We start from the raw sequence: 27,039 nt of genomic DNA, 5'->3' as shown, positions 1-27,039 counted from the left end.
TGAGCACTGGTTCCTCAGTTTTTTTACCCTATGGAGTTGACATTGGAATCGCTGCCTTATAGCACTAGAAATAAGTCCTAAATAACAACAGAAAGCGCTACTGTCCCCCAAGAATGAGTTGTCTCTAATAAGAATCATGGACAGTTGAGAGACATAGAGTGCACTGGCTTAACATTTTGGACATTCTATTTAATAGATCTCCCCCTACCCCGGCTTTACTCTTGATGTTTTCTACCTAATTATGACATTCTTGAAAATAAGACAAATAAATATCTTTAAAGCACCAGAAGTACCTAAGAAAATCACTCCAGAAGAAAAAGTCCGTGAAGCTGTTCCTAAAAAGCCTGAGGCCCCACCGCCTAAAGGTACACACTGATGCTAACTCCAGTGCGAAGTGACTCTGGCTGTGCTCATTGGGTGGCGCGAATGAGTGTCCCCTCAAATCTCTGTGGTTTAAAAGTTTGTATTCTTAATTTCCTTTATATGTCATTAATAGTAATTAGTGTACTAATATCTTTAAAGTTCCTGAGGTGCCTAAGAAAATTATTCAAGAAGAAAAATTACCAGTTGTTCTTCCTGAAGACACAGAGATATACAGTGAGTTCAGAGAAGCTGACGGTGCTCCTTTGTTTTGTCTGTGTTCTGAATCTTCTGTGTCTGTCAACTTAGTATATTAAAATGCAAATATACTAATATCTTTGTAAAAGCCATGCATGCTAAAAATGTTGGCTAAAATTAAGACATCTGAACATCCATCACCCTTAGAGAAGTTACTCTTCTTCGTCGATGTAAAAACTAAGTTGTCCTGTGCCTACAACATTATCAAATTTTGGAAAAGTCCCATGTCCTATTATCTGTTCTATACCCAAACATCTCTTCACTTTGAAGCAATTTACATTTCTCAGGCCATGAAGTAACTCACCTGAACTCCATACTGATAGTGTAGTTAGAGTATTCAAACCTCAGGATGACCCAGTGTTACCATAAGTAAACATACGTGCACTTTTACTCTTCACAGCAATAATTAAGGTTTGGATAGTGCTGCTCAGATGATCATAAATTTATATGAATTTAAAAGACCAGTCGAGCCCTAAGAGAAGTAGCAATGCCTTTTATTTTCTTTTTTCAAAAATTCTAAAATAAATTAAACAGTAAGATAACCTTAATAGTAAAATGTTCTGAGTAGACTGGCTATTCTAATGGTAAATGTGCTAATACTCAATATAATCTTCCACTTCTTATTCAATCTAGAAAGCTCCCAATTAAAACTGATTTTGTAGTAGTTTGGGATTAATGTACACAACTGCCTCCTCCTGCCTGTTCTATCCTAAAGACTGGTCATTGTTACCAGACAAAGTCCTTTGTAAAGGCTGGAGGAATCATTCATTCTCCTCATATGCTTTTCTCCCATTTATTTCCTCACTATAATTCCCGGTCAAGCATTCTACCACTGAGCTGTAACCCCCTCTCCTTTCTTTTTGGCTTCTAATCTCTAAATTGATTCCACATGTATATCACGCTATGAAGTCACAAAATCAAATTTTGATTTTTAAAATGTATAAAAGCATTTGCCTAGAAATTCAGAGGACCACATGACTCTGACAGGTCAAATACAGAAAGTGTGCTTTCCATATTCAACTCAACATCATCCCTATTCTTAATACATGCATGAAATTAAACATAACACCAATACGACTTTATCAATGGCTTCCCTAAGGTATAATGAAAAAAAGAAATTACATGGGGTCCTGTTTGGTAAATTCCTCAATTTTGTTACCACAATCCTGAAGCAATTCTGAGCATCCTTCATGCTAAGACTGGAAATGAAACTCGTTGCTGCTCCATTCATGTTTGTCACTAATGTGTGTGTTTCACCACTGTGAACTTGGGTGATGGACGTGTACGATGTGTCATATAAGTCTTAGTACTGTCCTCCACCTATCTTGAAACACTTGTAGTTACATTATGCACTAATATCTTTAAAGTTTATGAAGCATCTGAAGAGACAGTCATAGAAGAAGAACATGTGATTCACCCTCAGAAGGCAAGACTCAAAGTGGCGAAAGGTATCTAGCACCACCGACTCAATCTGAATGAAATTGACTTGGGAGCTCTCTTTAGAAACAACATTTTTCTTTACTGTGTCTTTTAAGCACCGGCACCACCTCAAACAGTTTTTACAGAAGAGAAAACCTATGTGACCATTCGTAAAACGAGGGAAACCCTGGCACACACAGGTACATTTCAACTGCTTGAAAATGTAGATGATTATCATTGGCTTTAAGAGCCCCAGACTACATGTTCTATAATTCACTGGTTTTTCTCTTACAATATCTAAGTGTAAACCCACTAATATCTTTAAAGAGTCTGAAACAACCCGAGAAGCATTTCCAGAGCTGAAGTCATATGAGGCTGTTCCTGAAATTCCTGAACCCCCCTCACCTGAAGGTACACTCTTGTCATGGGATTCCAAACAAGAAAACCTTTCATCTTGTGTTTGTCAAATGTTCCGTGTTTTATGTGTATGGTCCCAACCACTGAAATACTAATATCTTTAAAGCATCTCTCAGAAATGCCAAAGACAAGGAACTACCTAGGACCTTCCCCAAACAAGTCAAGGCCCATCCAGACTGTGTGCAAATACAGGCTATTAGAAGAAAACGAACATTCTAACTTAAAGTCTCCTTGCTTAGCTATCTTTGTGTATCATGTCATTGTTTTTGCATCTTCTCAATTATATTTTTTTTTAAACTAATATCTTTAAAGACCTTGAAGTCATCGAAGATGTACTTACAGAGAAGCAGCCTCCCCCAACCAAAAGAAGAAAACCTCTGCTGCCAGCAGGTACAAGCAAGGAGAACGTCAAGTTTCTTATCTCATTTATAGTTCTGACTAACACGTGTGAACATACTAATCTCTTTAAAGCCCTATGGTGGCCAAAGAAATGGATCTCCGATGATTACACTCAACCAACTGAATATGTACAGTGAACCATTTAGAAGGAAGAAACCTCAGCCATGAAAGAACTTACAGTCTATCTATAAGAACTGCAGAGGAAACATGAAATGTTTGATGTTCAAATATGACTCAGATATGTTCTTTCATGAGGAAAATGACTACTACTTATAAAATAAAAGCCAGACTAGCTAGAAACAACAGGAGAGCATTATGACATGTATAACTCTACAACTAGATTGAGCTGGCTTGACTCATGTGCCTCTAAAGCAGGAATCAGTGACATCAGGTGACAAAGTTCTGTCATGTGCCTCATGACAGTGTTCCGGCCTTCCATAGAAGGCCCAGTTTATATTACCATGCATACTGTTAGTTGTCAGGACTGCTTTCCTACAAACCCATTACCCAGACAAGCACGGCCACACAACTGACTTCAAGTTTGACTTGGATGTCATAGAAATAAGCTTTACTGAAAGCTCAGGAGTTGATGTGAACTTGATTTACCTGTGATAATATCCTAGAGCCAAGGACAAGCCATTCCAGTCCCATGGCCTGTGTTTTTTTAAGCATCATACTTTTTTTTCTTACTTCAATTACTTTTAGATAAACCAAAACTCAGGGAGTTTCAAAAGCCTCAGGATCACAACCTCCAAGTATTGTAAATGCTATTCTATAATTTAGAAGATACCCAAACAATTTGACTTTTTTGTTCTTTATCTGGAATCTTTTGCTCATCCTCTCAGAGCCCCTTTAGGGTAGGTATGAGGAAGTTCAAAGCAAAAGGAACGAGTCTTGGTTCCTCTCCTCAGGAGCCCACACCCCTTGTATCCTTAAAGGACCCCAGCAGCAACAGAAAAAGCACCTTGGTTCACTTTGTGGGAATAATGTCTCTACTGACCATTTAACCTCTGATTCTGATACTAATATCTTCAAAGCACCAGAAGCTATGAGAGAGATGACTCCTGAAATGAACACCTTTGAAGATAATTCTGCAGAGCCAGAAACGCCACCTGTTCAAGGTACATGTCACCACCGAACACGTATGAAAGAAGAAAGTACCCGCCTTCAACACTTAAAACTATTTTCCCTAATATTCTTCCTCACTCATATCTGTAAATATACTAATATCTTTAAGTCAGCTGAAGTTCCAGTACGTTCCATCTAGAAAGTATTTGTGACAATTCTGCCAGAGCAAAAATCCCACTACAAGCATTTACCCAATAAGTAGAGTCCTGTCTCAGTCTCTTTGGGGAATTCCAGGATGTACCCAGATGCCACAATCTCTGGGGACTCAAGCTCCTTACTTAAAACCAGATCAAACTTGCGTGTAACCGAAGTACTGTTCGCACTTACATTCAGGCACCGTCAGACCATTTATGGCCCAGTAGAATGTAAACAATAAATAGTCTCAAACTGTGTCGATTGGGAGCTAATTACAAAGAAATGATATATGTATGGGTCCCGTGCAGATAGCTTTTCTATCTGTGGCTGAATGCAGGAGGCAGAAAGCTGGCTTTTATTCACAGAGACTATGTAGGAGGAATGCAAACCCCTCTTCTTCTGAATCACACAAACTCCTGCAGGGTAGTTTATTGGTGGATGAGGGAGAGTAGGGAAGGAGAGAGAAGCAGTTTGTAGAAAGTTACAAGCTATTTAACTTTGACTGCCGTGTCCATTAATCATTTTAACTCTGCAATGTGAAATACTAATATCTTTTAAGAACCCGAAGGCCCCCCCGAAGTTGATGATGCAATGAGAGCCCCTTCAAAACCCAGAAGAGCTCCCTCAGTTACAGGTACAAGAAGCTCTTGCAGGCCTCAGGCACTAGCAATAGTAGTTTTTGAACAATACTTTCTTCTTCCTGGCGACTCTCATAACACTAAATGTAAAAACAACAATTTCTTAAAGTGCGGGACACTTACCAAGAAGCCACGGTTGAAAAGAAAACACTTCGGATTTCTCACAAAAAGCCTGAGCTTCCTCCAGATGAAGGTATATCTTTCTTCAAGGGCAGGGAATGTCTTCTGCTGTCTACATGTATTTTCTGTTTGTGATGACTTCGTCCAGCTCCTAAATGTCAAAATATTAATATCTTTAAAGTGCCCGAGGCTCCCAGAGAAGTTGTGGCCAAAAAGAAAGTGCCCCCTCTCCAAGTGCCTGAAGTTGTACCTGTGAAAGGTACATGCTTGACTGTCTCTTTCCATGGGAGGGCAAGGGGGAATACAGGAAGGCTTGAGGTGCCTGGGGTGTGTAAATGTAGCTTCTGTATGTGTGGGCTGCTTGGACTCAGTGTAAACATACTAAATGTCCTCGGAGAGCCTAAGGAAGCATCGCCAACAGAAAGTCATGAGTGTTAACACTGAAGGGATTCAGGAGATAAAAATGAAAGTTCCTTTGGCTTAAATACTGTTCATGTGTGTCTACTGATACTTGTACTTTCTGCCTGTAAAACCTACTAATCTCTTTGAAGCGCCTGGGACTCCTAAAGAGGTTGTCTCTGAAAGGAAATTGCTTGAGGAACCATCTAAAAAGCCAGCAGTCCTACCAGTCCCAGGTACTCCTCAATGACCTCAGGCTTCATAGGACCTAAGTCTGCTCTTGAAAAGATTTCTTTCTGCTGGTCTTTATAAATCTTAGACACATCTCACTAATCTCTTTGAAGTGCCAGAGGAGCCCAAAGAGGTCATCCCTGAAAAGAAAGTGTCCCTGGTGCCCGCTAAAAAGCCGGCAGCCCCACCCACCACAGGTACTTGTCCCTGGCCTGCAGCTTCACAGTGTCTAACTCTTGGTCTTCACCCTACTAGTCAGACATCCTAATGCAGTTTTACTAATCTCTTTTAAGTGCCTGAGGCACACGAAGAGGACTTCCCTGAAGAGGAAGTGCCCCTGGTGCTCCCTCAAGAGCCGGAAGCCCCACCTGCCAAAGGTACTCGTCTCAGACTTTAGGGTTCTTGAGATCTTACTCTTGCACTCTTGAAAATATTTCGGCCTGCTACTCTTCTAAGACTAAGTGGACTTTCACTGCTCTCTTTGAAGTGCCAGAGCCTCCCAAAGAAGTTGTTCCTGAAAAGAAAGTGTCCATGGTGCCTCCAAAAAGGCCAGAAGCCCCACCTGCCAAAGGTACTTGTCCCTGGCCTGAGGCTTCCTAAGACAAAGCTCCTCTACTCTAGAAAACATCCTGTCCTGGTGTTGTCACGTGTCTTAAATGTGCTCACTAATCTCTTTCAAGTGCCTGAGGCACCCAAGGAAGTTGTCCCTGAGAAGAAAGTGTCAGTAGCACCTAAGAAAAAGCCAGAAGCCCCAGCTGTGAAAGGTATTTGCTCTTGACCATAGGCATCATAGCGTCTAAGTCTTCCTCTCTTGAAAACTCTGTCCCAGGGGCCATCCCTGGTCCTAAGGATGATTTCACTATCTCTTTCAAGTGCCAGAGGCACCCAAGAAAGTTGTCCCTGAGAAGAAAGTGCCTGTTGCAGCTCCTAAGAAGCCTGAAGCCCCGGCTGCTGAAGGTAGCCACCCCCCATGTCCCTGAGCTTGGCAGTGTCCCTTTGTGTTTACTCTGTCTAATCAGGAAAATACTAATATCTTTAAAGTGCCTGAGGTGCCAAAGGCAGCTGTTCCCCAAAAGAAGATCCCCGAGGCCGTTCCCCCCAAACCAGAAAGTCCTCCCCCTGAAGGTATGGTCAAACTACACTAAGAGGAAAATTAATATCCATTTTAACCAAAATGTTACACATGTTTATATGTAAAAGTGTACATGTATTATGTAAATGTATTATTGCATAAAGGTAATATAAGTATAAAATGTCAATGACTATCCAAAATGTCTTCTATGATCATATGGTATAGGTAGCAATTGATTTCACCTTTTCTAAACACAAATTGCAAATTATCTTTGAAGCGCCTGAAGTGCCACCCAAGGAAGTCACTCCAGAAAAGAAAGTTCCGGTGGTTCCTCCAAAGAAGCCCGAGGCTCCACCTCCGAAAGGTATGTGTCCTTACCTGTCCTTGGCCACTGCATCAGGGCTGAGGGGAATTGTGTTCAAGTGTCTGTCCTCCAGTTTCATTAACTGTCTTAGCTTGAATAAATACATCTCTAGAGAGCCCTTTATAGTTCTAACTAAAGCCACTAATATCTTCAAAGTTCCAGAAGCTTCTAAAGAAGTCGTGCCTAAAAAGAAGGTGTCTGTGCCCCCAAAACTCTCAGGTCCCACCTGCAAACGGTGTTTTACTTTCTCTTCCTACCCTGAAGGGAAAAATCTTGTACGCCTCATATGCTTGCAAAGTATGCCTTCATAATTCATAATTTCTGACGCTACTAATGTCTTTCAAGTACCTGAAACCCCTCAAGAAGCTGTCTCAGAAGAGAAAACCCCCAAGGCACTCCCCAAAAAGGCAGAAGCTGCCCCTGTTCCAGGTACCCGTCGGCTGGACTAGCTTTCAGAGAGATTTTTCCTCCCATTCTTGAAAGTCAATGCAGACCATTGTCTCTACTAACCTAAATGACAAAACTACTAATATCTTTTAAGTGCCTGAAGTCCAAGAAACTGTCCCTGAGAAGACAAGGCCAGCAGCACCTCCTAAAAAGCCGGAAGCCACACCCATGCCAGGTACATGTCAGCTAAGTGAGACTTTAGAAGTAATCTCTCTCCCATTCTTGAAAGCAAATGTGTGTATTGCAGTTAACTAACTAAATATAAAACCACTAATATCTTTTAAGTGCCCAAAGTCCAAGAAATTGTCCCTGAAAAGACAAGACTGATGGCCCCTTCTAAGAAGCCAGAAGCCACAACTGTACCAGGTACATGTCACCCAGACCTTCTTCAGAAGAAATCTCTCTACTGTGCTTGAATACAAACACAGGCCATTGTACTTTATTAACCTAAGTGTAAAACTACTAATATCTTTTAAGTACCCGAAGACCAAGAAACTGTCCCTGAAAAGACAAGACCAGTGGCCCCTCCTAAGAAGCCAGAAGTCACACCTGTGCCAGGTATATGTCAGCTCAACTAACCTTCAGAAGAAATGTCTTTCATTCTTGAATGTGTGCATTGCTGTTAACTAAATGTAAAACTACTAATATCTTTAAGTGCCTAAAGTCCAAGAAATTGTCCCAGAAAAGACAAGACCAGCAGCATCTCCTAAAAAGCCAGAAGCCACACCCGTCCCAGGTATATGTCAGCTGAATGACACTTCAGAAGAAATGTCTCTTCCGTTCTTGAAAACAAACATACAGCATCACTCTTTATTAACCTAAGTGTAAAACTACTAATATCTTTTAAGTGCCTGAAATCCAAGGAACTGTCCCAGAAAAGACAAGAACAGTGGGACCTCCTAAGAAGCCGGAAGCCATACCTGTCTCAGGTACTTGTCACCCAGACCTTCTTCAGAAGAAGTCTCTCTTCTATGCCTAAAAGACAATGTAGACCATTGTCTCCACTAACCTAAGTAATAAACTACTAATATCTTTTAAGTGCCTGAAGTCCAAGAACCTATCCCTGAAAAGACAAGACCAGCGGCACCACCTAAAAAGCCAGAAGTCACAACTGTGCCAGGTACATGTCAGCTGAACTAATCTTCAGAAGAAATGTCTCTCCCATTCTTGAATGTGTGCATTGCTGTTAACTAAGTATAAAACTACTAATATCTTTTAAGTGCCCAAAGTCCAAGAAACTGTCCCTGAAAAGACAAGACCAGCAGCCCCTCCTAAAACACCAGAAGCCACATCTGTCCCAAGTACATGTCACCCAGACCTTCAGAAGAAAGACTTTGTTTGCTCTTGGGCAGCATTAGTTCATGGCCCATTCCTAACTTCAATCCATTACTACTGCTATCTTTCAAGTGCCTGAAACCCCTCAAGCAGTTGTCCCAGAAAAGAAAGCTCCCATGGCCCCAGCCAAAAAAGGTGAAGCCCTGCCTATCACAGGTATTTTTAAGTTGTCTTGATCTTCAGAATGAATGAGTTCTGTTCCTAAAATCATTTCTAGATCACTTCCCTCATTGCCCAAAATGAAAAGAAAAACCAACCAAACGAACAAACAAACAAAAAAAATCTACTAGTCTTTTTAACTGCCAGAAATTTTCCCTGAAACGAAAATAGTTGTACTTCCTAGGGAAGGCAGCAGCCTGCCTGTCACAGGTACTTGACAGTGACCCACATATTTAGAAACAGTTATTCTGTAGCCCTGAAAAACAGTGTGCTCTGTGGTCTCTATAAGACCTAAGAATAATACCACTGATCTCTTTGAAGTGCCAGAGGAGCCCAAAGAGGTCATCCCTGAAAAGAAAGTGTCCCTGGTGCCCGCTAAAAAGCCGGCAGCCCCACCCACCACAGGTACTTGTCCCTGGCCTGCAGCTTCACAGTGTCTAACTCTTGGTCTTCACCCTACTAGTCAGACATCCTAATGCAGTTTTACTAATCTCTTTTAAGTGCCTGAGGCACACGAAGAGGACTTCCCTGAAGAGGAAGTGCCCCTGGTGCCCCCTCAAGAGCCGGAAGCCCCACCTGCCAAAGGTACTCGTCTCAGACTTTAGGGTTCTTGAGATCTTACTCTTGCACTCTTGAAAATATTTCGGCCTGCTACTCTTCTAAGACTAAGTGGACTTTCACTGCTCTCTTTGAAGTGCCAGAGCCTCCCAAAGAAGTTGTTCCTGAAAAGAAAGTGTCCATGGTGCCTCCAAAAAGGCCAGAAGCCCCACCTGCCAAAGGTACTTGTCCCTGGCCTGAGGCTTCCTAAGACAAAGCTCCTCTACTCTAGAAAACATCCTGTCCTGGTGTTGTCACGTGTCTTAAATGTGCTCACTAATCTCTTTCAAGTGCCTGAGGCATCCAAGGAAGTTGTCCCTGAGAAGAAAGTGTCAGTAGCACCTAAGAAAAAGCCAGAAGCCCCAGCTGTGAAAGGTATTTGCTCTTGACCATAGGCATCATAGCGTCTAAGTCTTCCTCTCTTGAAAACTCTGTCCCAGGGGCCATCCCTGGTCCTAAGGATGATTTCACTATCTCTTTCAAGTGCCAGAGGCACCCAAGAAAGTTGTCCCTGAGAAGAAAGTGCCTGTTGCAGCTCCTAAGAAGCCTGAAGCCCCGGCTGCTGAAGGTAGCCACCCCCCATGTCCCTGAGCTTGGCAGTGTCCCTTTGTGTTTACTCTGTCTAATCAGGAAAATACTAATATCTTTAAAGTGCCTGAGGTGCCAAAGGCAGCTGTTCCCCAAAAGAAGATCCCCGAGGCCGTTCCCCCCAAACCAGAAAGTCCTCCCCCTGAAGGTAATAATGAAACCATTCAAGCTGTTATCTTTGAAAATATGAAATGTCTCTGTATTGTGAAAGCCTTTTTACTTTTTGCTTAATGTGTCGTACATGTCAGTCAAGCCTCCCACTAACAGGGGCTACTGTCTTTAAAGTGTATGAGGAGCCTGCAGAGGAGATTGTTCCAGAAGAGCCTCCAGAGGAGGTCGTGGAAGAACCAGAGCCAGCTCCACCTCCCAAAGGTACTTGACAAGCCCGCTGGAGTGTCTACACTGTCTTTACCCTACCGGTCCTCACAGTGCTGGGCTGGCTGGGTTGCCTGTCTTCTGTTTGTCTTTGCTGCTTCTTAAGCAGAAACTCTCCTACCTTTAGTGACAGTGCCACCTAAGAAGCCTGTCCCTGAGAAGAAAGCGCCCCCTGCTGTTGTCAAGAAACCCGAACCCCCACCAGCGAAAGGTATTTTCGCACTGCTAGCTTCTTGCAGACCAACGTGTGTCTCTGAAATGTCGTATTCCAAAACTGTTCTTAATGGTCTCTACATCGTTGAAACTATAAGTTAAAACCCACTAATATCTTTTAAAGCGCCTGAAGTACCTAAGGAAGCTCCCCCTGAAAAGAAAGTGCCTTCTGTGGTTCCCAAAAAGCCAGAGGCCCCACCTGCTAAAGGTACTCGTGGAGGTGGATTACTGGATAGAGGGGAGAATGGTGTCCAGTTCTTAAGCAGGGTTTTGTTGTGTGTATGTGATGGGTGACCAGTGCCGCTTGTTCACAATGTTACAATACTAATATCTTTAAAGTGCCAGAAGTTCCGAAAGAAGTGGTCCCAGAAAAGAAAGTGGCTGTTCCCAAAAAGCCAGAAGTCCCACCAGCCAAAGGTACATGTCAGGAATCACCCTCCTCAGAAAGGTCCTCCGTCTTAGTCCCCACTGTTTTCAATGTCAAACTTTTTGTCAGTCTTCATAACCACACCTTTTAAAAGTGTTTCTGGGAGTTTAGAGCTTACAGGGTATTCTTTTTAAAAAAACATCACCGCTTTACAAAATAAATGGTGAACGTCTTCATTCGCAAGCACTGGAGGTTGGCAGTCATCATTTTATAATACTTCACAGCCCTCATTTTGCCACATTAGATGAAGATCCAAGTAAAGGTACTCACCTTGCCAACCTTCTTCTTGGATCTATCTGTCCCTGGCTTATTTGGCAAAATGTGATATCAAAATAATATAAATGTCCTGTGCTTCTTGACTGCCCAAAAGTAAAACTAACTACTATCTTTAAAGTGCCAGAGGTGCCAAAGAAACCAGTCGTTGAAGAGAAGCCAGTCATTGAAGAGAAACCAGCCATTCCTGTTGCCGAGAAAGTCGAATCTCCTCCCACAGAAGGTACACACGGGGCCATGGTTGAGCTTACCATTTATGACCATTTCTAACTCGGACTTCATCTGCCTCCTTGACTCTCCTCTCACTCTCTCTTCCTTGGTCATGGTCTTCCTTTTAATTATCTAAATTAGCTTGGACCTCAAGTTGACAGTCAGCAGTAGCTATGCAAGCCACAGGTCACTGTTGCCATGATCTGTACTGAGCCAAGCTTCTCCGATGCCCTTAAGAAAGGAGATGGGGACGTTGATGGGTGTGGATGGCATTAGAAAGCAAGTCAGGACGGGTGTCATCTTAATAAAAATCCCAGCGAGGGAAGGATTCAAGACCATCGCCTTGGGTATTTTCTGCGTTTTATAATTTTGTCTCACACACTGACATGCAATTGACCGATATCTTTAAAGTATATGAAGAACCGGAAGAAGTCGCCGCTCAGGAGGAGGAGCCAGCCCCCGTTGTAGAAGAGGAAGAATACGAAGCTCCACCTCCACCTGCACCAGGTATGGGTCAGGGTCTGCTGCATAGACAGGAAAGTGTGGTTGCCTGGGTTTTCTGTGGATTACACACCATATGGCAATATCCATCTTCTTCCTTCTTTATGGAACTTGCTACTGCTGGCAAAACAGAAAACCAAACAAAACCCTATTTCACTTATGAAATCTGCAGAATTTTAAAAGCTACCAAAATCTACAATCTGCCTACAGATAAAAAATACATGCTTGTTAAATGATTTTTTTCACTTGCTTTGTGCTTGCAAATACCTGATTCTAAAAGAAATTCCTGTTCCTCAAGTGCCTGAAGAGCCTAAGAAGGTTGTCCCAGAAAAGAAATATCCTGTCATCAAAAAGCCAGAACCTCCACCTCCTAAAGGTACTAAGGTTAAAATACATGTTTGTGTAACATCTATGACTTTTAAAAAGCAGACTGTGTTGTGTATCACGCCGTGTTGTGTCTGTTTGCTGTCATATGTTACAGTGTTGCACAGACTTGCAGAGCTAATGTGAACATCTTACATTTTTACATTAAATGCTACTAATATCTTTAAAGTACCTGAGGTGTCAAAGAAGCCTGCGCCGATGAAGAAAGTTCCGGTCGTTAAGAAGCCAGAACCACCAGAAGCTGAAGGTATTCACGTCATCATCCAACTCATCGTCCTTAAAAGCTTAGCCTAGAAGTGGGATCCAGTAAGAGTCCTTTAACTTATGACTTACCAGGGGCAAAACTGTCCTCGTTTCTTCCCATTAAGTCTAACACTGCTCCATTAATTGCAGATAGTTTTACTCATAAGGTGTTCTCAAACTGTCTATCTAAAACAAAACTAATATCTTCAAAGTCCCCGAGGTGCCGAAGAAACTTGCTCCAGTCAAGAAAGAACCCGTGCCTGTTACCAAAAAACCAGAAGTCCTGCCAGAAAAAGGTATCTGTCAGGAAGAGACATACATCTTCACCCATAAGCATTTCATAACAATCCTTAGAACAAAAAAAGACAGCGCTCATGTAAAAAGCACATTTCATAAATACGATGACAGCAAAGAGAGACCAACAGGATGGAGAGAGTGAAGCTTGTGTTGATACAGTCCATGGCTGCAGGGCTAGAAAAGGCATCAACAGCTCAGTCCACCACATTGGGTTGATATTACTATCAAGAAGATGACATTTTAGAACGTGTAAAACATGCCCCCATCTTCAAGCAACTTAAATATGGTGGGAGAATAGGACGACCGGACAACTCTATAGACAGGAAGTGATAACATCCCAAGCGAGGGACAGAAAGACAGACCAGCAAAGATTCAGGTAGAGAGACCACAGAAAGCTATGAGGAAGAAATGGTTTTTATTTTGATAGATATTTTGACAGATTTGTTTTTTTTACATACAGAAATTAGAAAAAGGTGGCAGCTATATTGAAAGATCCAAAGGCAGAAGGGTGTAAAACTTCAGGGACTCTCAGATAAAGTATAATTTGGGTATGGGTTTGTAGACCATCTTAAAAGATAACTCCAGATAGAAAGGCTTTTTTTGTAGGAATAAGATTTTCTCGTTTTTGTACACATCTGCAGCAGGAGGCTTCGAAAGTTTTGCAGACTATAAATGAGTAGGCTTGGACTATAGAAACTAACCACCCACAGTGCTGAGAAAACAAGATCATTGTAGGAACTGAGGTTAAGTGACCAAGAGAATAATTCTCTGGATTCTGGACTGTTGTTAGAAAGAAAGAAATGGTGGACAGATTCTTTTCAGGCATGGAGTTAGGAATATGCATGAGGAGCTTAGGGTCAAGGTTACAGACATCAATCTTAAGGTTATTTGCATTTAAAAAGAGTCACATTGGTAGGATATACATTTACCCAGACAAGGTAAAGCAGGCGTTTTCTCATGTGTCAGCATCAGTCTAGTAAGGACGATCTACTTGTAAAACAATATCACGATGCAGATAGACAAGGAAGGCTGAGAATGCACACACATAACCATGACTGACTCAGAAACCATTCCCCCCATGACATCTTCTAAGACCGAGGTCCGAGTTTTCTGCACTGTGCTCTTTGCCAGCCTTTTGAAGAATCTTGTTCATCTTCTAAGTTCTTAATGATAAACAACATTAATGTCTTTAAAGTGCCGGAAGCACCCAAGAAAATTACCCCAGAAAAGAGAGAGTCTGCTCCTGTGCCTGAAGAGCCAGAGGCACCTCCCGCCCCAGGTACATGGCGCTCTTTACCTCTTGGGAAGATGACAACTTCATCACCTGGCCTTAGTCATTGCCACTTACGGTGGATCTTATATATTTATGTGTCTTCTGTCGCGTGTGTTGGCTCTATTGGTGTTTTAAGATAGCTGGATAACATGTTGTAAGGTATAACATAGCAGCCGTGGGGTTCCAGTCTGAATACAGCCTAAAACGCTATAACTGTTTTTAAGTGGAAGAGATTCCTGAGGAGACAATCTATGAAGAGAAAGCCACCATTACCATTGGTAGAAAAGAGACGCCCCCTGTTGAAGGTATACACATACATAAGTGTCTGTCTTTCACATCCTGGGGACTTTTCTTAGTGATGTAGGGTGACATTCCTGCTTAAATCATACACAGGAGCATCCCTGAACACGCCCGACTACCTTTTTTTTTTTTTTGCAAACAATTATGCTTCTTTCGAATTAGAATCTTTCATTTGCTTAGTCTCAACGAAAATGAACAATTCTGAAAGGTTCAGCTTACGGATGCAGAGTTTGATGGTAACATTGGATCCCCAAACGATTGCCAGTGGGGGTTTCAAGTCAGCTCGTCTACCACCAACCTAGTAATAACCGTTCATTAACAGAAAGCTCAAGTGTAAGAAAGTTAGCATCTGGAGGCTGGGAGGTAGCTCAGTGGTTAGAGCGACTCCCCACCATAAATGAAACCCTAGGCGCGTAGCACCTGCCTTTAGTCCCAGCTTCCAGAGGGAGGGGCAGGTGAGTCTCTGTTAGTTGGAGATCAGCATGGTCTACCTAAGAAGACCTGGTCTTTAATAAAACCAGAGAGGGAGATGGGGAGGCAGACAGACTCTGGCTCAATGCCCAACACCAGAAATAGAAAAAGAAAATGGAGATCTCCCCTCTTCTGCAGCGACCACCTTGCATGTGTCGTATGTTTTTGTTTTGTGACTCTTAGCATCCGTGTGTGTCTGTGTGAACACCTTTACGTTACCATCTTACATCTTCTGTTGACATTCTTTAAAGAACGTGAAATTGAAAGGTTTATCCAACCTGAAGAACCCGGAATGGAACCACAGCCAGAAGAAACCCCAGTGCAAGGTATCCAGTTAGCTGGACATCAGCCTTCATCATCATACTTGTCTCTTCATCTTGCTCTTGACCTATATATGATTTGTGTTGTCCTATATGTCTAGTAAGTCTTCCCACCTGTCTGTAAGACATTCTTTATGTGTGCGTCCATTCTTACGTTGTCCGTTATATGGGCTCTACCCAATGTAAATGTGCTTCGTCCGGATGCTTCTTTTGTTAATTTGTCATATATGTCATCACCTATGTGTACAGTGTTATTTCATGTTTTATGTCGAAACGCACTTTTTATTTCATACATATATAAATTTCTACCACGTATGCTGTATGTACACATTCTAATTAGCTTGCACTAACACTCCTGCAATACTCTTTCAAGAACCAGAGCCTGAAAAGAAGGTTATCGAGAAACCAAAGCTCAAACCAAGGCCCCCAATACGCGCTCCTTCCCCACCTAAGGAAGATGTGAAGGAGAAGATATTCCAACTTAAAGGTACACAGTGTCATCTCCATTGCCTGGTTAGCCTGCTTCAAGGGGCTGTGGAAATGGCTGCTTTCGGGGAATGCATTGCGGCTGGGAGTGCCAGCGTTCAGTCATGGCCATGCTTCAGGAACTGTGGAGATGTGTTTACACTGCCCCTGGGGTCCTAGGTTATGTTCTGAAGCCATGCCTGCTGCCCCAGGGTCAGACAGTTCAGTGAGCAGCATCCTTGACATCTGAATGCAGGGGGTGCCTGACTAACTTTCCTCGTGGAATGGGGAGGAAGGCATTTTATTTCAAAGGCCTGATTGCTGTGCATATCTTGGTCATAAGCATGTGGAATGTCTAAGGAATCTCTGAAAGACATTTTTAACATTGCAGTGAACACGTTTATGTGGAAAACTTGGTTCTTAAGTAACTGCATGATCTTTGAAATATAAGTAGCATCTGTGTGGTAGCCAATAGCTGGGGTGGGCATATACTATGAAGAAAGTGTGTGAGCTCCTCAGCGCTGCCGTTCTCCTGCCTTTGAGCCTAATAGAAAGCCAGTCATGGTCTATATGGTTCTCAGTGTGGCTGACGTGTGTAAATTTGATATCTAGCACCTCTTTATCACCGTTCCTTCATCCTTCCTGTGTGTTTTACCCTTTGAATTGATGCAGTATTATTTAATATCTTGAATCTCAAAGGCACACTTTCTGATCATGTTTTATATGATATACATACAATGGTTTATTTATTTGATTTTCTTTTTAAAGCTATCTTGTTTGCAATTTTATGTTTTCCAATCTAAAATGTTCAATGTTATGTACTCTTACATAAGGAATTCTATGAAGTGTTTATACATGTACAGAGTCAGAATCTTTTTAGAGATACTTTGGGTGATTTTTGCCCTGTTCATACCTTCCTGGGTTTTAGGTGACAAGAGAAGCAGGCTCCTCTGAATGTGACCCACCTGTTGATTGGTGTATTGTGGGGACACATGTCTGAATACAGGTCCCTCGGTGTAAAATGTCCTCTGTGAGGATTAGAAATCCTCTTCTTTCTTGACTGGTCATTATGTACAACCCAACCACGGAGCAAAACTGCACTTTACTCTCCTGTCTTATGGGCTTCTTTCTGAATGTTCTTTGGTGGCTGTTCTTGGCTGGTATTAATGCTTTCTGGTTATAAGAGAAGCTTGGCTTTGATTCTTGTGGTTAAAAAACATAATTGCTTGCTTCAGATTAAAGATGCAAAATAATGAAACTATATGCTTTAAAATTCTTTAAAGCTGTTTCGAAGAAGAAAGTTCCTGAAAAACCCGAGGTTGTGGAAAAAGTGGAGCCTACACCGCTAAAAGGTATCTCAGAGGCTGGCTGAGCCACCTGCAAGGGTCTCCATCCATCTCCACGCTCTCTGTGCCGCCATAGGGCACTCTGCCAACTCCCCCTCTTTTTCTTCATGACAGGGAAGGAGAATAGTTTCATTCATTTCTTAGACTTCTGTGGCTTCCATGGTCCTAGCTCATGAGTGTTGGCGCTTCCTGTGTCTCCCATCAATTTCATATTTCATATGGATGCATACTGTTCATCTGTGTCTCCCATCTCCATATGCCTAAGCTAAATAATAGCAAACTCTACCAGTTAGATGAAATTGATATCAGGAGACATTTTAGGTCAACATGCCGAACGTGCAAGCTTTTGGGGGTTTGCCTGGACATCGGCATTTTCATTTGTGTGAAAATCATTGCAAATCACATTCTTCTGGCACACTGCTGGACAGTCCCTGGGGATTTCCATTGCCTCTGGCTTCCTGCCTGCTTTCTTCTGACTAACTTGAGGCAGCCTCACAGGTGCCCAGAATTTTAGGGAAATACCATCATTGTAGATTGTTTTTTCAAGGTGATTTTCCTTTGGATAGTCTCTTCCTTATCTAATTAACCCATGAAGACAAATAAGACCATATCAATCTAGAAAGTATCAGTTAAGACTAGCTAATGTCTCTAATAAGTTCAGTGGATGTCAGAGCTCTTTTACAGTAATTGCACAACCCAACTCAGAACTGTAGAATTATTACCCAGATGAGCATATATTTCCTGACTCGTAAAATGGAGTTTCTAAACAATTTTGCTCAATTAAACTATAAAGGTATTAAATTTAGAAATTATTAAAGATTAAATTAGTATGTATTAACTCATGGTTTCTTTAAGAACAATAGCCACAATAATGTATGAGTTTCAAACATCAACATCTTAAAAATAAACTAAAAACAATATGAAAAAACAAAAGCATTAATATACTTTCATTATATGCATTGTGTAAATAAATAAATGTATGTTTTGCCATTTCAACTTACATTGTATAGGTTCAATCAATGAAAATAATTTTCCATTAAAAACACTGATAATTCACAAATGGTAATGAGGATCAGCATAATTAATATTAGTTAAAATTTGAACGTTCAGCTGAAAATTTTGCTTCAAACATTTAGCATTATCAAACATGATTGTTTTAAATGAAATATGCACTTAACTCTTTTATGCTTACATTTTTGAAGTGAAATTTAAGCAGGATGATCTTCATCACGTTAAAAGAAAATCAATGAACTGCTTAAGAGCATCAAATAGGAAACTTTATAAAAATATCTAAGAAACCCAAATTAATTGTGATTGAACAAAACTGTGCATCAAAACAATAGCTTCAAAGTGGTTTGGTGGTCACTAAGTTCTGCGTTAGAATCATCTTTGTATCATTGAGTTATGATTTTAATCATCGTATTTAAATCCATGCATTATGGTAGCAATGAAGTTTGCTGTACAACACAGCATTGTAGTGTGCACTGTGGAAACAAGGAGACATATATAATTCCTTGCTCATTTAAGTTCAAAGGGGGTATCGGAATTCCTGAATAATTTAGCTCCTGACACTGGCTTTGAAATCAGACTTCTATAATTTTTTTGTTGTATTTTTAAAAAAAGAATGTTCAGACAGGGAAATCCAGTCTTTCCTCAATATCAAGGTTCACAGCACGTGCTTTGGTTTTCTGTTCCCATCAATGGAGTAGACTACACAGTGGCAGTAACTTCTGCCGGCCCCCTGCAGGGTGTGTCAGCTCAGGAGACAACAACGCCAATGTGCGCAATTAAAACAGCTACAGGTTCAAGCAAGGATGCTGTTGAGAACCCTTGCATTCTGATGAAAGATTGGGAAAGCCATTATAGACCAACAGATTCTAAACTCACTAAAATAGCTTTGCAGTCAGTGTGACTGAACTCTCACGAGATGGTTTGAGGAGCAAAGAACTTCGAGTCTAATCACCTGCTTTTGAATTCTGTAAATGTGTGTGCGACAGAAATGGTTCTTTGACATACTCTAGCCAACTGGTTTGAGCAGGGTCACTTTTTTGTTGAAATTCCATTTTTGTATGAATTCACACCAAATTTGAAATCATATCCTTTTAAGTGCCCACAGCTGAAAAGAAAGTTCGCAAATTACTGCCTGAACCCAAGCCTCAGCCAAAGGAGGAGGTGGTGCTGAAAAGCGGTACAGTACTTCTCCACCACATGTCGATTTCCAACAGCTCGAGTAATGGACTCACCCCGAAAGCTCACAAAATACTTCTGCCCTCGATTTTATTTTAGCTAAAATAGATTCTCCACCAAAATTTAAATGTAGTTCCTCTAAAAATTAAAGGTTATCACTTATGATTCCTTTTAGAGAGAGGGAGATATTTTGTGAGCATTCATAGTCTTTTGAAATTGATAATGTTAACAGATACAACTAAACTGATAATAATCTAACAACAATGACCGTGGGTGTCATTTTTCATAACCAAATCATGAAATAAAATATACTCAGCTTTTAAAACACTGTATACGCAACTACTTAAGCCTAAAATGTATTCAATTTCAGTATAACACAAGATCACCACAACCAGTAATACTTTTTATAAAACTAAACATCTTTCCTTCTAAATATGAAAAGATTAGATGCGAAATACTCACAAAAGTAAATTTCTAACCTTGTTTCATATGCAGGTATTGATCTGTAAGCTTTATTAGTTCATTTCTGCACTTAAACTACCTTTAATTAGTTGTCAATACACTGTTTAATTATAAGAATTAGTTGCTATTCAAATAATTTCTTTTGTTTGAACCAGTTTTGCCCCACAGTTTTCTCTGGGCATAGAATCTGGAGAGATGTGAAGGGTTTCTAAGTCTGATATGGATTAACATAACAAGTGTGGTTGGGGGCCCATGGGAGATGAAGGCGTTTCTCACGTAAATACTAATCTCCACCGTGCTAGCTGCATGCCATCCATTGCCCTTGTTGTGAATCATCTGTGTTCGCTAAGCTTACTCAACACCTTCATTCGCTCATCTTGGTTTACATATAAACCTTTTTGTCTTTTAAGTTCTAAGAAAGAGACCCGAAGAAGAAGAACCTAAAGTAGAACCTAAAAAAGTAGAAAAAGTTAAAAAACCAGAAGGTAGGAACCATTTTCATAAGTGACGGGTTTATGGAATTCTCTTTCACCAAAGCAGACAGTTAACAAAAGGTTTATTTTGTAAACGTAATTGAAGTTGAACATCAACATAGCTTCAAATTTCATCTGTGTGTGTTGTATATGTTCCATCGTCTGCTTATGTCTCGATAATTTACAATATTTCCCAAATACAAGCACTTCTTGGTCTTTTGGCTAGGGATAAGTATAGCCAACTGTTATCAGTGTTAATAATGTCCAGATCCACTCATGAATCCCTCCATATATTTATTATTATTGCTTTGCTATATAAGTTCTCTCCACGGGAATGGCTGGAATCCTCTAGTTGGACTAAATTCATGGGGAAGGTTTAGCAATGCTTCCTAAATCTGGGAATTCTCAAGCGGATTGACATCTACCATTTGCCTACTGTCACAGGCTACTAAGACTGTGGTAGATCCGGCTTAGAAGGGGAGAGATATCAGAAATCGGAACCAAGTAGATAAAAGAATGAAAAAAAATGGAAGCACGGTAGTGAGAAAAATAGAAATCAGACTATAAAATACAATTTGCATAAAAACCATCCCTTAGAATCTTTGAGAATTCTTTGAGAGTTTCAGTGAGAGTTTTCAGGTAACCCGCTTTCTGAAGTAACACTAGACCATGACCTTCTTTCCTTAAAGAGCCACCACCACCTCCAAAAGCTGTTGAGGTCGAAGCTCCTCCAGAGCCTAAGCCAAAGGAAAGGAAAGTTCCAGAACCAACCAAAGGTATCACCCTCCGACACATTCTTGGTTGTCTCTCAGAGTGCATCCACATAGCATCCCAGTAGCATCATCCTGACATCCCAGCCAGGCATTACAGGCTTCCTGGCTCATCACCATTCCTGTACAATTTGCTAATAACACATACTTGTTAGATAAGTTACCTGGCATGAGTAATGAGATGAATAACAACTTCGATCCAGTCCAATACTTGCAATATTTTAATAGTTTGTTGAAAACCATATATATATATATACATATATATATACACATATATATATACATGTATATACACATATGTATGTATATTGATAACCACATATGTTAAATACTAATATCCTCATGCTGAGTTATAGTTCTGACTTTGTGAAAAACTTTACAAAGTATTGTGATAACCTGATTATTTCTGTGAATTATTTTAGTGCCTGAAATTAAGCCAGCAATACCCCTCCCTGGACCTGAACCAAAGCCAAAGCCTGAGCCAGGTAAACAAGCTAACTCTTAAGGTGAATGTTTCCAATCTCCACATAAATGAAAAAAAGGAAAAGATACTTTTTAAAATTAAAGTGATGTACGTTAAACAAAGACAGGAAAATCATCGTGCTTCCAATGACTGCTGAGATCTCAATATGCCTAGATAGCACTCTTAGAAAAACTAGGTTTTTGGAGATCTCGGCATTAAGTCATCAAAGGCCAATAGGCCACCAAACGTAGTTGTCCTAGGAAGTGACAAGCGGATGCCTTAATGCAGTGGGCTTCTTCTTTCCACAGAGGTGAAAACCATGAAAGCGCCACCCATAGAGCCCGCGCCCACTCCCATCGCCGCCCCCGTTACAGCTCCTGTTGTTGGAAAGAAAGCAGGTATGGATCCTGCAGTCCTAGATTCGCTAACTTGTGTGGGTTGAAGTCACAGGCTGTATGGTTAAACTCTTACATTTTTTTCATCTGAAATACCCCACCTAATATGTCACCCAGCAGATACGCATTATGTTTTAATTGTGTCGTGCAGTCCCACAAGGCATTTCTTACATATTCTTTTGAGATTAACTAATGGGTGTCAGGTGGTGATGAAACTCTAGGAGACAAACTCTCGCGGAACATAAATGGGAATCCCATGGAACAAACCCTACCCTTGTGCCCTATAGTGACATTTCTCATCTAAAAGCTAATGAATATTGAGATAATTCAAGTTTTACAAGTGAATAATTGATGGTTTCACAATATAGTAAATATATTTAATAAAACTAGGCCCAAACCTAAGATACTAACTACTGATGTTTGAACTCTAGAATAATTTCATTTATTTTCCATGAAGTAAACTGGTTTCTCTATATATTAATATTTATAACAAAGAATATGAGTCATCCCAGGTGACTTACTGATAAGTATGGAAACTGCACAAACGCCAATCTTTTTAATTTCAGAAGCCAAACCTAAGGATGAGGCCGCCAAGCCAAAAGGTCCCATCAAAGGTGAGTTTCATGCCCCTCAGACCTATGCAAGCATCTTGCCTTGTGAATTCTGAGACTTTACACACAAGGGGAAATGTTTTCAAATTCTATAATAATCTCTATTTCTGACATTGCTACTAGTATTATTCAAATAGATATTATAAAAGAACAAACTTTACCATGATAAATTCTTATCTTGAATTTTATTATAAATATATGTATATGTGTATACATATATTAAATATAATACACACACATATATATATATATACAAAACAAGTAAAATAATTGTACATTAATCTGGATATTTTAATACACAGAACTGAAAGTTGAGAAAATGAAATGTTCCTATTATTTCTAGGGCCTTTTCATCTTCATGGCTGAGTTTCCAATTGACAAGTTTTTATTTTTCTGTTCCTGTCTCCTGATCACTTTGTGATGCCTATGGGGATGCCCAGCTAACTCTCCACTTCCCTTTGAATTAGGTGTAGCCAAAAAGACTCCTTCACCAATAGAAGCCGAAAGGAAAAAGCTCAGACCAGGAAGCGGTGGAGAGAAACCTCCAGATGAAGCCCCGTTCACCTACCAACTGAAAGCCGTGCCACTGAAATTCGTGAAAGAAATCAAAGACATCGTTTTGACAGAGGCAGAGTCCGTGGGCTCTTCTGCCATCTTCGAATGTTTGGTCTCCCCATCCACAGCCATTACAACTTGGATGAAGGACGGCAGCAACATCCGGGAAAGCCCAAAGCACAGATTTATTGCAGACGGCAAAGACAGGAAGCTGCATATCATAGACGTTCAGCTTTCCGATGCTGGTGAATACACCTGCGTGCTACGTTTGGGAAATAAAGAAAAGACCTCCACTGCTAAGCTCATCGTAGAAGGTAACTCTCAGTCCTGCCCATGATCTGTATTAAGCTTTACAAAAGACACCTCAGTAGCAGCATTCATTGGAAACTGTAAATGTGATTGAAATTCTCCACAGAACTTCCCGTGCGCTTTGTGAAGACACTGGAGGAGGAAGTCACGGTGGTCAAGGGGCAGCCGTTGTACTTGAGCTGTGAGTTGAACAAGGAGCGCGACGTGGTCTGGAGGAAGGATGGTAAGATCGTGGTGGAGAAACCTGGCAGGATTGTGCCTGGTGTCATTGGCCTGATGCGGGCCCTGACCATCAATGACGCAGACGACACTGATGCCGGAACATACACCGTGACCGTGGAAAATGCCAACAACCTGGAATGTTCTTCCTGTGTAAAAGTAGTAGGTGAGTCCGTGTGAGGCGGAGGGGAAGGGATGCTTGAGCAGATGAACCTGAGACCAGTATAGGCAGCAAAGTGAGACCTACATCTGATAGATATACTACTGTGTATATTCATGTATATGTATGTCTATGTATATATATGTATATATGTGTATATCTATTAAAATATATAAATATTATGTAAGAACTAACTTACTATGTATATATATACACCTTTATGTACATATATGCATATATACAGACATATATACATATATATACACATACACATATATGGAGTTAGGAAATTCTTCTTTTTATGCTAAGCAAATAGGATAACTATTTCTCAATGTCTGAAGATCAGAAGTCTCATTGATACCTTATCTAAAAGGAGGAATATCAGCATAGTGTACAAGAATTACATCCAGTTTTGTGAATCTTTTCCTATTTTCAAAATCTCCTAAAGGACTCATTCCACTCTCTGTTTCCAATAGAAATCATCAGAGAATGGCTTGTGAAACCTATCCGAGATCAGCACGTGAAGCCCAAGGGGACAGCTGTTTTCACCTGTCACATAGCCAAGGACACGCCAAACATCAAGTGGTTCAAAGGCTATGACGAGATCCCCTTGGAACCCAATGACAAGACTGAGATACTGAAGGAGGGAAACCATCTCATTCTCAAAGTTAAGAATGCTATGCCAGAAGATATTGATGAGTACGCGGTGGAAATTGAAGGGAAAAGATACCCGGCAAAGCTGACCCTTGGAGGTATAAGAATCTTACCTGTTACTCTTCCAGATCAATTTTATGTGTGTGTAAAACAAAGTAACACATCAAAAGATACAAAAATGAAACAGTAGATGAACCTACACCCAGGCACACAAACGTAGCACTAGACAGACTCAGTGGTTCTGTTCGTCTTTTAAAGGAGCGATCACGTGATGTTGAGAGGGGAAATGAGTGGGTGAGACAAGAAGTGGAGGGGTGTATTTGATCAAAACATATTATACGCAATATGAAATTCTTAATTTTAAAAAGTGGCATATGGCTGAATCGTCTAAAGCATTGTGTTGCTTCATCTCTGACTGATACAGAGCGTGATGTCGAGCTGCTGAAGCCCATAGAAGATGTCACCATTTATGAGAAGGAGAGTGCCAGCTTCGATGCTGAGATCTCAGAGGAAGACATTCCCGGGGAGTGGAAGCTGAAGGGAGAGCTTCTGCGGCCGTCACCTGTGAGTGTCCCCCATTTGCAGTTACCACTCAGAGGCTACAAAGTAAAATCGCTCCTCTCGCTTAAATCTCATATGCAGGCTTCATTTAATAACAGTGCATGTGAGTTTCTAAACTCTCAAAGGAGGGAAATTATTTAATGCATTCTTTGTGGACAACTTGGATAGAATTTGGTAAGCTATTCTAATGTCCGAGCTTCTATGCTTGTTAGTATACTGTTTGGCACTTGATAGAAATCAGAAATACTCTCTAGGGAATTCATGTCATGCAAATTGGTAACAAAAGCGGCCATTTTGTTTCTTTCAGACTTGTGAAATCAAAGCTGAAGGTGGAAAGCGCTTCTTAACTTTACACAAAGTGAAACTGGACCAAGCTGGAGAAGTCCTCTACCAGGCCTGCAATGCAGTCACAACCGCCATTCTGACAGTCAAAGGTCTGAGGCGTTAAAACCCTCATGAGTGGGCTCACCCCCATTTCCCTCCCTCTGCATCTGAAACTTACTCTTTTTTTTACTCTTTGTTTTCAGAAATCGAGCTTGACTTTGCTGTACCCCTGAAGGATGTGACTGTCCCAGAGAAGAGGCAGGCTCGGTTTGAATGTGTCCTCACCAGAGAGGCAAACGTCATATGGTCTAAAGGGCCTGACATAATCAAGGCATCTGACAAATTTGATATTATTGCTGATGGAAAGAAACACATTCTTGTCATCAACGACTCTCAGTTTGACGATGAAGGTGTCTATACTGCAGAGGTGGAGGGCAAGAAGACATCAGCACAATTATTCGTGACAGGTAAGAGCCCACGGAGAAGCTCTGAGCGCTCTATTCAGTGTGCAGGTATCCTACTCTTATTTTCTGATTGATTAAGACAGGATGCCAAGCAGTAGCAGCAAATGTCCCTATTACTATTACGTTCCCAGTGTTATAGAAAACAGACGCCCATAAAGTCAACCATACCCCCCCAAACAAAACACCTAACTTTTAAAATGAAGAATAACCCCACTTCAAGCAGCTAGCTAATGGCCTCGTGGAAGAGCCCCGGTTATCCCCACACAGTGGAGTAGGCTCTTCGTGTAGGCGACCTGCGTTCCTGAACGTGTCACCTGCTCCCCCTGTAGGCATAAGACTGAAGTTCATATCGCCTCTGGAAGACCAAACAGTAAAAGAAGGCCAAACGGCAACTTTTGTCTGTGAGCTCTCTCACGAGAAAATGCACGTGGTCTGGTTCAAAAACGATGTCAAGCTGCACACAACGAGGACGGTGCTCATGTCGTCCGAGGGAAAGACTTATAAGCTGGAGATAAGGGAGACGACGCTGGATGATATCTCCCAGATCAAAGCTCAAGTGAAGAACCTTAGCTCCACAGCCAATCTGAAGGTCTTGGGTAAGTGGGAGCAGCTTCCAGACGGGTAGCAGCGCTGTGCGTCCAGCCCTAGAGCATGTGATAGGCTTCAGCCCCCACATCTCTTCTGCTGATAACGATGGGTGTTTCTGGCAGAGGCCGATCCCTACTTCACGGTGAAATTACACGACAAGACTGGCGTGGAGAAGGATGAGATCATCCTCAAGTGTGAAGTGAGTAAAGATGTGCCGGTCAAATGGTTCAAAGACGGGGAAGAGATCGTGCCTTCGCCCAAACATTCCGTCAAGACCGACGGCCTGCGCCGAATCTTAAAGATCAAGAAGGCGGAGCTGAAAGACAAAGGGGAGTACACCTGTGACTGCGGCACGGACACCACCAAGGCCAACGTCACTGTGGAGGGTGAGTTGCCCCCAAATGTAAAACTTTCCATCTCGGGGGCTGCCGTGAATTTGGCTCAGGCCCACTCACAAAACTTTGTGTACTTTCAGCCCGACTCATAAAAGTGGAAAAGCCTCTGTACGGTGTGGAAGTGTTTGTGGGTGAAACCGCCCGCTTCGAGATTGAACTGTCTGAGCCTGACGTGCATGGCCAGTGGAAGTTAAAGGGAGAGCCCCTGACTGCTTCTCCTGTAAGTGAGCACGGAAGAGCCGATCAGATAGGAGGGTGTCGATTGTTTTTTCAAGGTCCCCCTCC

General features: G+C 41.4%; 1 protein-coding gene and 1 long non-coding RNA gene across 6 annotated transcripts in view; one reads left to right on the top strand and one right to left on the bottom strand.

Annotated features, from left to right (window-relative positions):
* LOC120101583 (uncharacterized) overlaps window positions 1–27,039 on the bottom strand; it is a 172,009-nt gene that overhangs the window by 33,893 nt on the left and 111,077 nt on the right. For 2 of the 4 annotated variants that reach the window (XR_015684435.1, XR_015684436.1), the window contains one exon: window positions 4,878–5,025. This is a non-coding gene — a long non-coding RNA (uncharacterized LOC120101583). Of the gene's footprint in view, window positions 1–4,877; window positions 5,026–11,605; window positions 12,186–27,039 lie in introns of those variants that run through there. The other 2 variants (XR_015684437.1, XR_015684438.1) reach the window with 2 other exon arrangements.
* The window catches only part of Ttn (titin), a 272,327-nt gene that overhangs the window by 139,695 nt on the left and 105,593 nt on the right, over window positions 1–27,039 (top strand). Inside the window, exons 155-215 of one of the 2 annotated variants that reach the window (XM_087654755.1) lie at window positions 282–365; window positions 523–597; window positions 1,986–2,066; window positions 2,154–2,237; window positions 2,365–2,448; window positions 2,767–2,844; window positions 3,891–3,974; window positions 4,676–4,750; window positions 4,864–4,947; window positions 5,056–5,133; window positions 5,426–5,509; window positions 5,618–5,701; window positions 5,798–5,881; window positions 5,992–6,075; window positions 6,185–6,268; window positions 6,378–6,461; window positions 6,546–6,629; window positions 6,854–6,940; window positions 7,286–7,369; window positions 7,482–7,562; window positions 7,673–7,753; window positions 7,865–7,945; window positions 8,043–8,123; window positions 8,236–8,316; window positions 8,427–8,507; window positions 8,795–8,878; window positions 9,203–9,286; window positions 9,383–9,466; window positions 9,577–9,660; window positions 9,770–9,853; window positions 9,963–10,046; window positions 10,131–10,214; window positions 10,352–10,438; window positions 10,569–10,652; window positions 10,779–10,862; window positions 10,994–11,071; window positions 11,476–11,577; window positions 11,976–12,071; window positions 12,364–12,441; window positions 12,619–12,696; window positions 12,905–12,988; window positions 14,185–14,268; window positions 14,487–14,567; window positions 15,285–15,359; window positions 15,727–15,840; window positions 17,102–17,170; window positions 19,272–19,352; window positions 20,224–20,298; window positions 20,976–21,062; window positions 21,479–21,541; window positions 21,828–21,917; window positions 22,481–22,528; window positions 22,993–23,394; window positions 23,496–23,774; window positions 24,245–24,520; window positions 24,847–24,986; window positions 25,291–25,417; window positions 25,511–25,774; window positions 26,101–26,367; window positions 26,482–26,745; window positions 26,835–26,974. In XM_087654755.1, the coding sequence (XP_087510881.1) occupies window positions 282–365; window positions 523–597; window positions 1,986–2,066; window positions 2,154–2,237; window positions 2,365–2,448; window positions 2,767–2,844; window positions 3,891–3,974; window positions 4,676–4,750; window positions 4,864–4,947; window positions 5,056–5,133; window positions 5,426–5,509; window positions 5,618–5,701; window positions 5,798–5,881; window positions 5,992–6,075; window positions 6,185–6,268; window positions 6,378–6,461; window positions 6,546–6,629; window positions 6,854–6,940; window positions 7,286–7,369; window positions 7,482–7,562; window positions 7,673–7,753; window positions 7,865–7,945; window positions 8,043–8,123; window positions 8,236–8,316; window positions 8,427–8,507; window positions 8,795–8,878; window positions 9,203–9,286; window positions 9,383–9,466; window positions 9,577–9,660; window positions 9,770–9,853; window positions 9,963–10,046; window positions 10,131–10,214; window positions 10,352–10,438; window positions 10,569–10,652; window positions 10,779–10,862; window positions 10,994–11,071; window positions 11,476–11,577; window positions 11,976–12,071; window positions 12,364–12,441; window positions 12,619–12,696; window positions 12,905–12,988; window positions 14,185–14,268; window positions 14,487–14,567; window positions 15,285–15,359; window positions 15,727–15,840; window positions 17,102–17,170; window positions 19,272–19,352; window positions 20,224–20,298; window positions 20,976–21,062; window positions 21,479–21,541; window positions 21,828–21,917; window positions 22,481–22,528; window positions 22,993–23,394; window positions 23,496–23,774; window positions 24,245–24,520; window positions 24,847–24,986; window positions 25,291–25,417; window positions 25,511–25,774; window positions 26,101–26,367; window positions 26,482–26,745; window positions 26,835–26,974 (6,437 nt within the window). 2 annotated transcript variants of the gene reach the window in all.

This window comes from Rattus norvegicus, chromosome 3 (assembly GCF_021556685.1).
Source record: "Rattus norvegicus strain SHRSP/BbbUtx chromosome 3, alternate assembly SHRSP_T2T, whole genome shotgun sequence".
Taxonomy (NCBI): Eukaryota; Metazoa; Chordata; class Mammalia; order Rodentia; family Muridae; genus Rattus; species Rattus norvegicus.
This window is presented reverse-complemented; position numbering and strand designations above follow the sequence as displayed.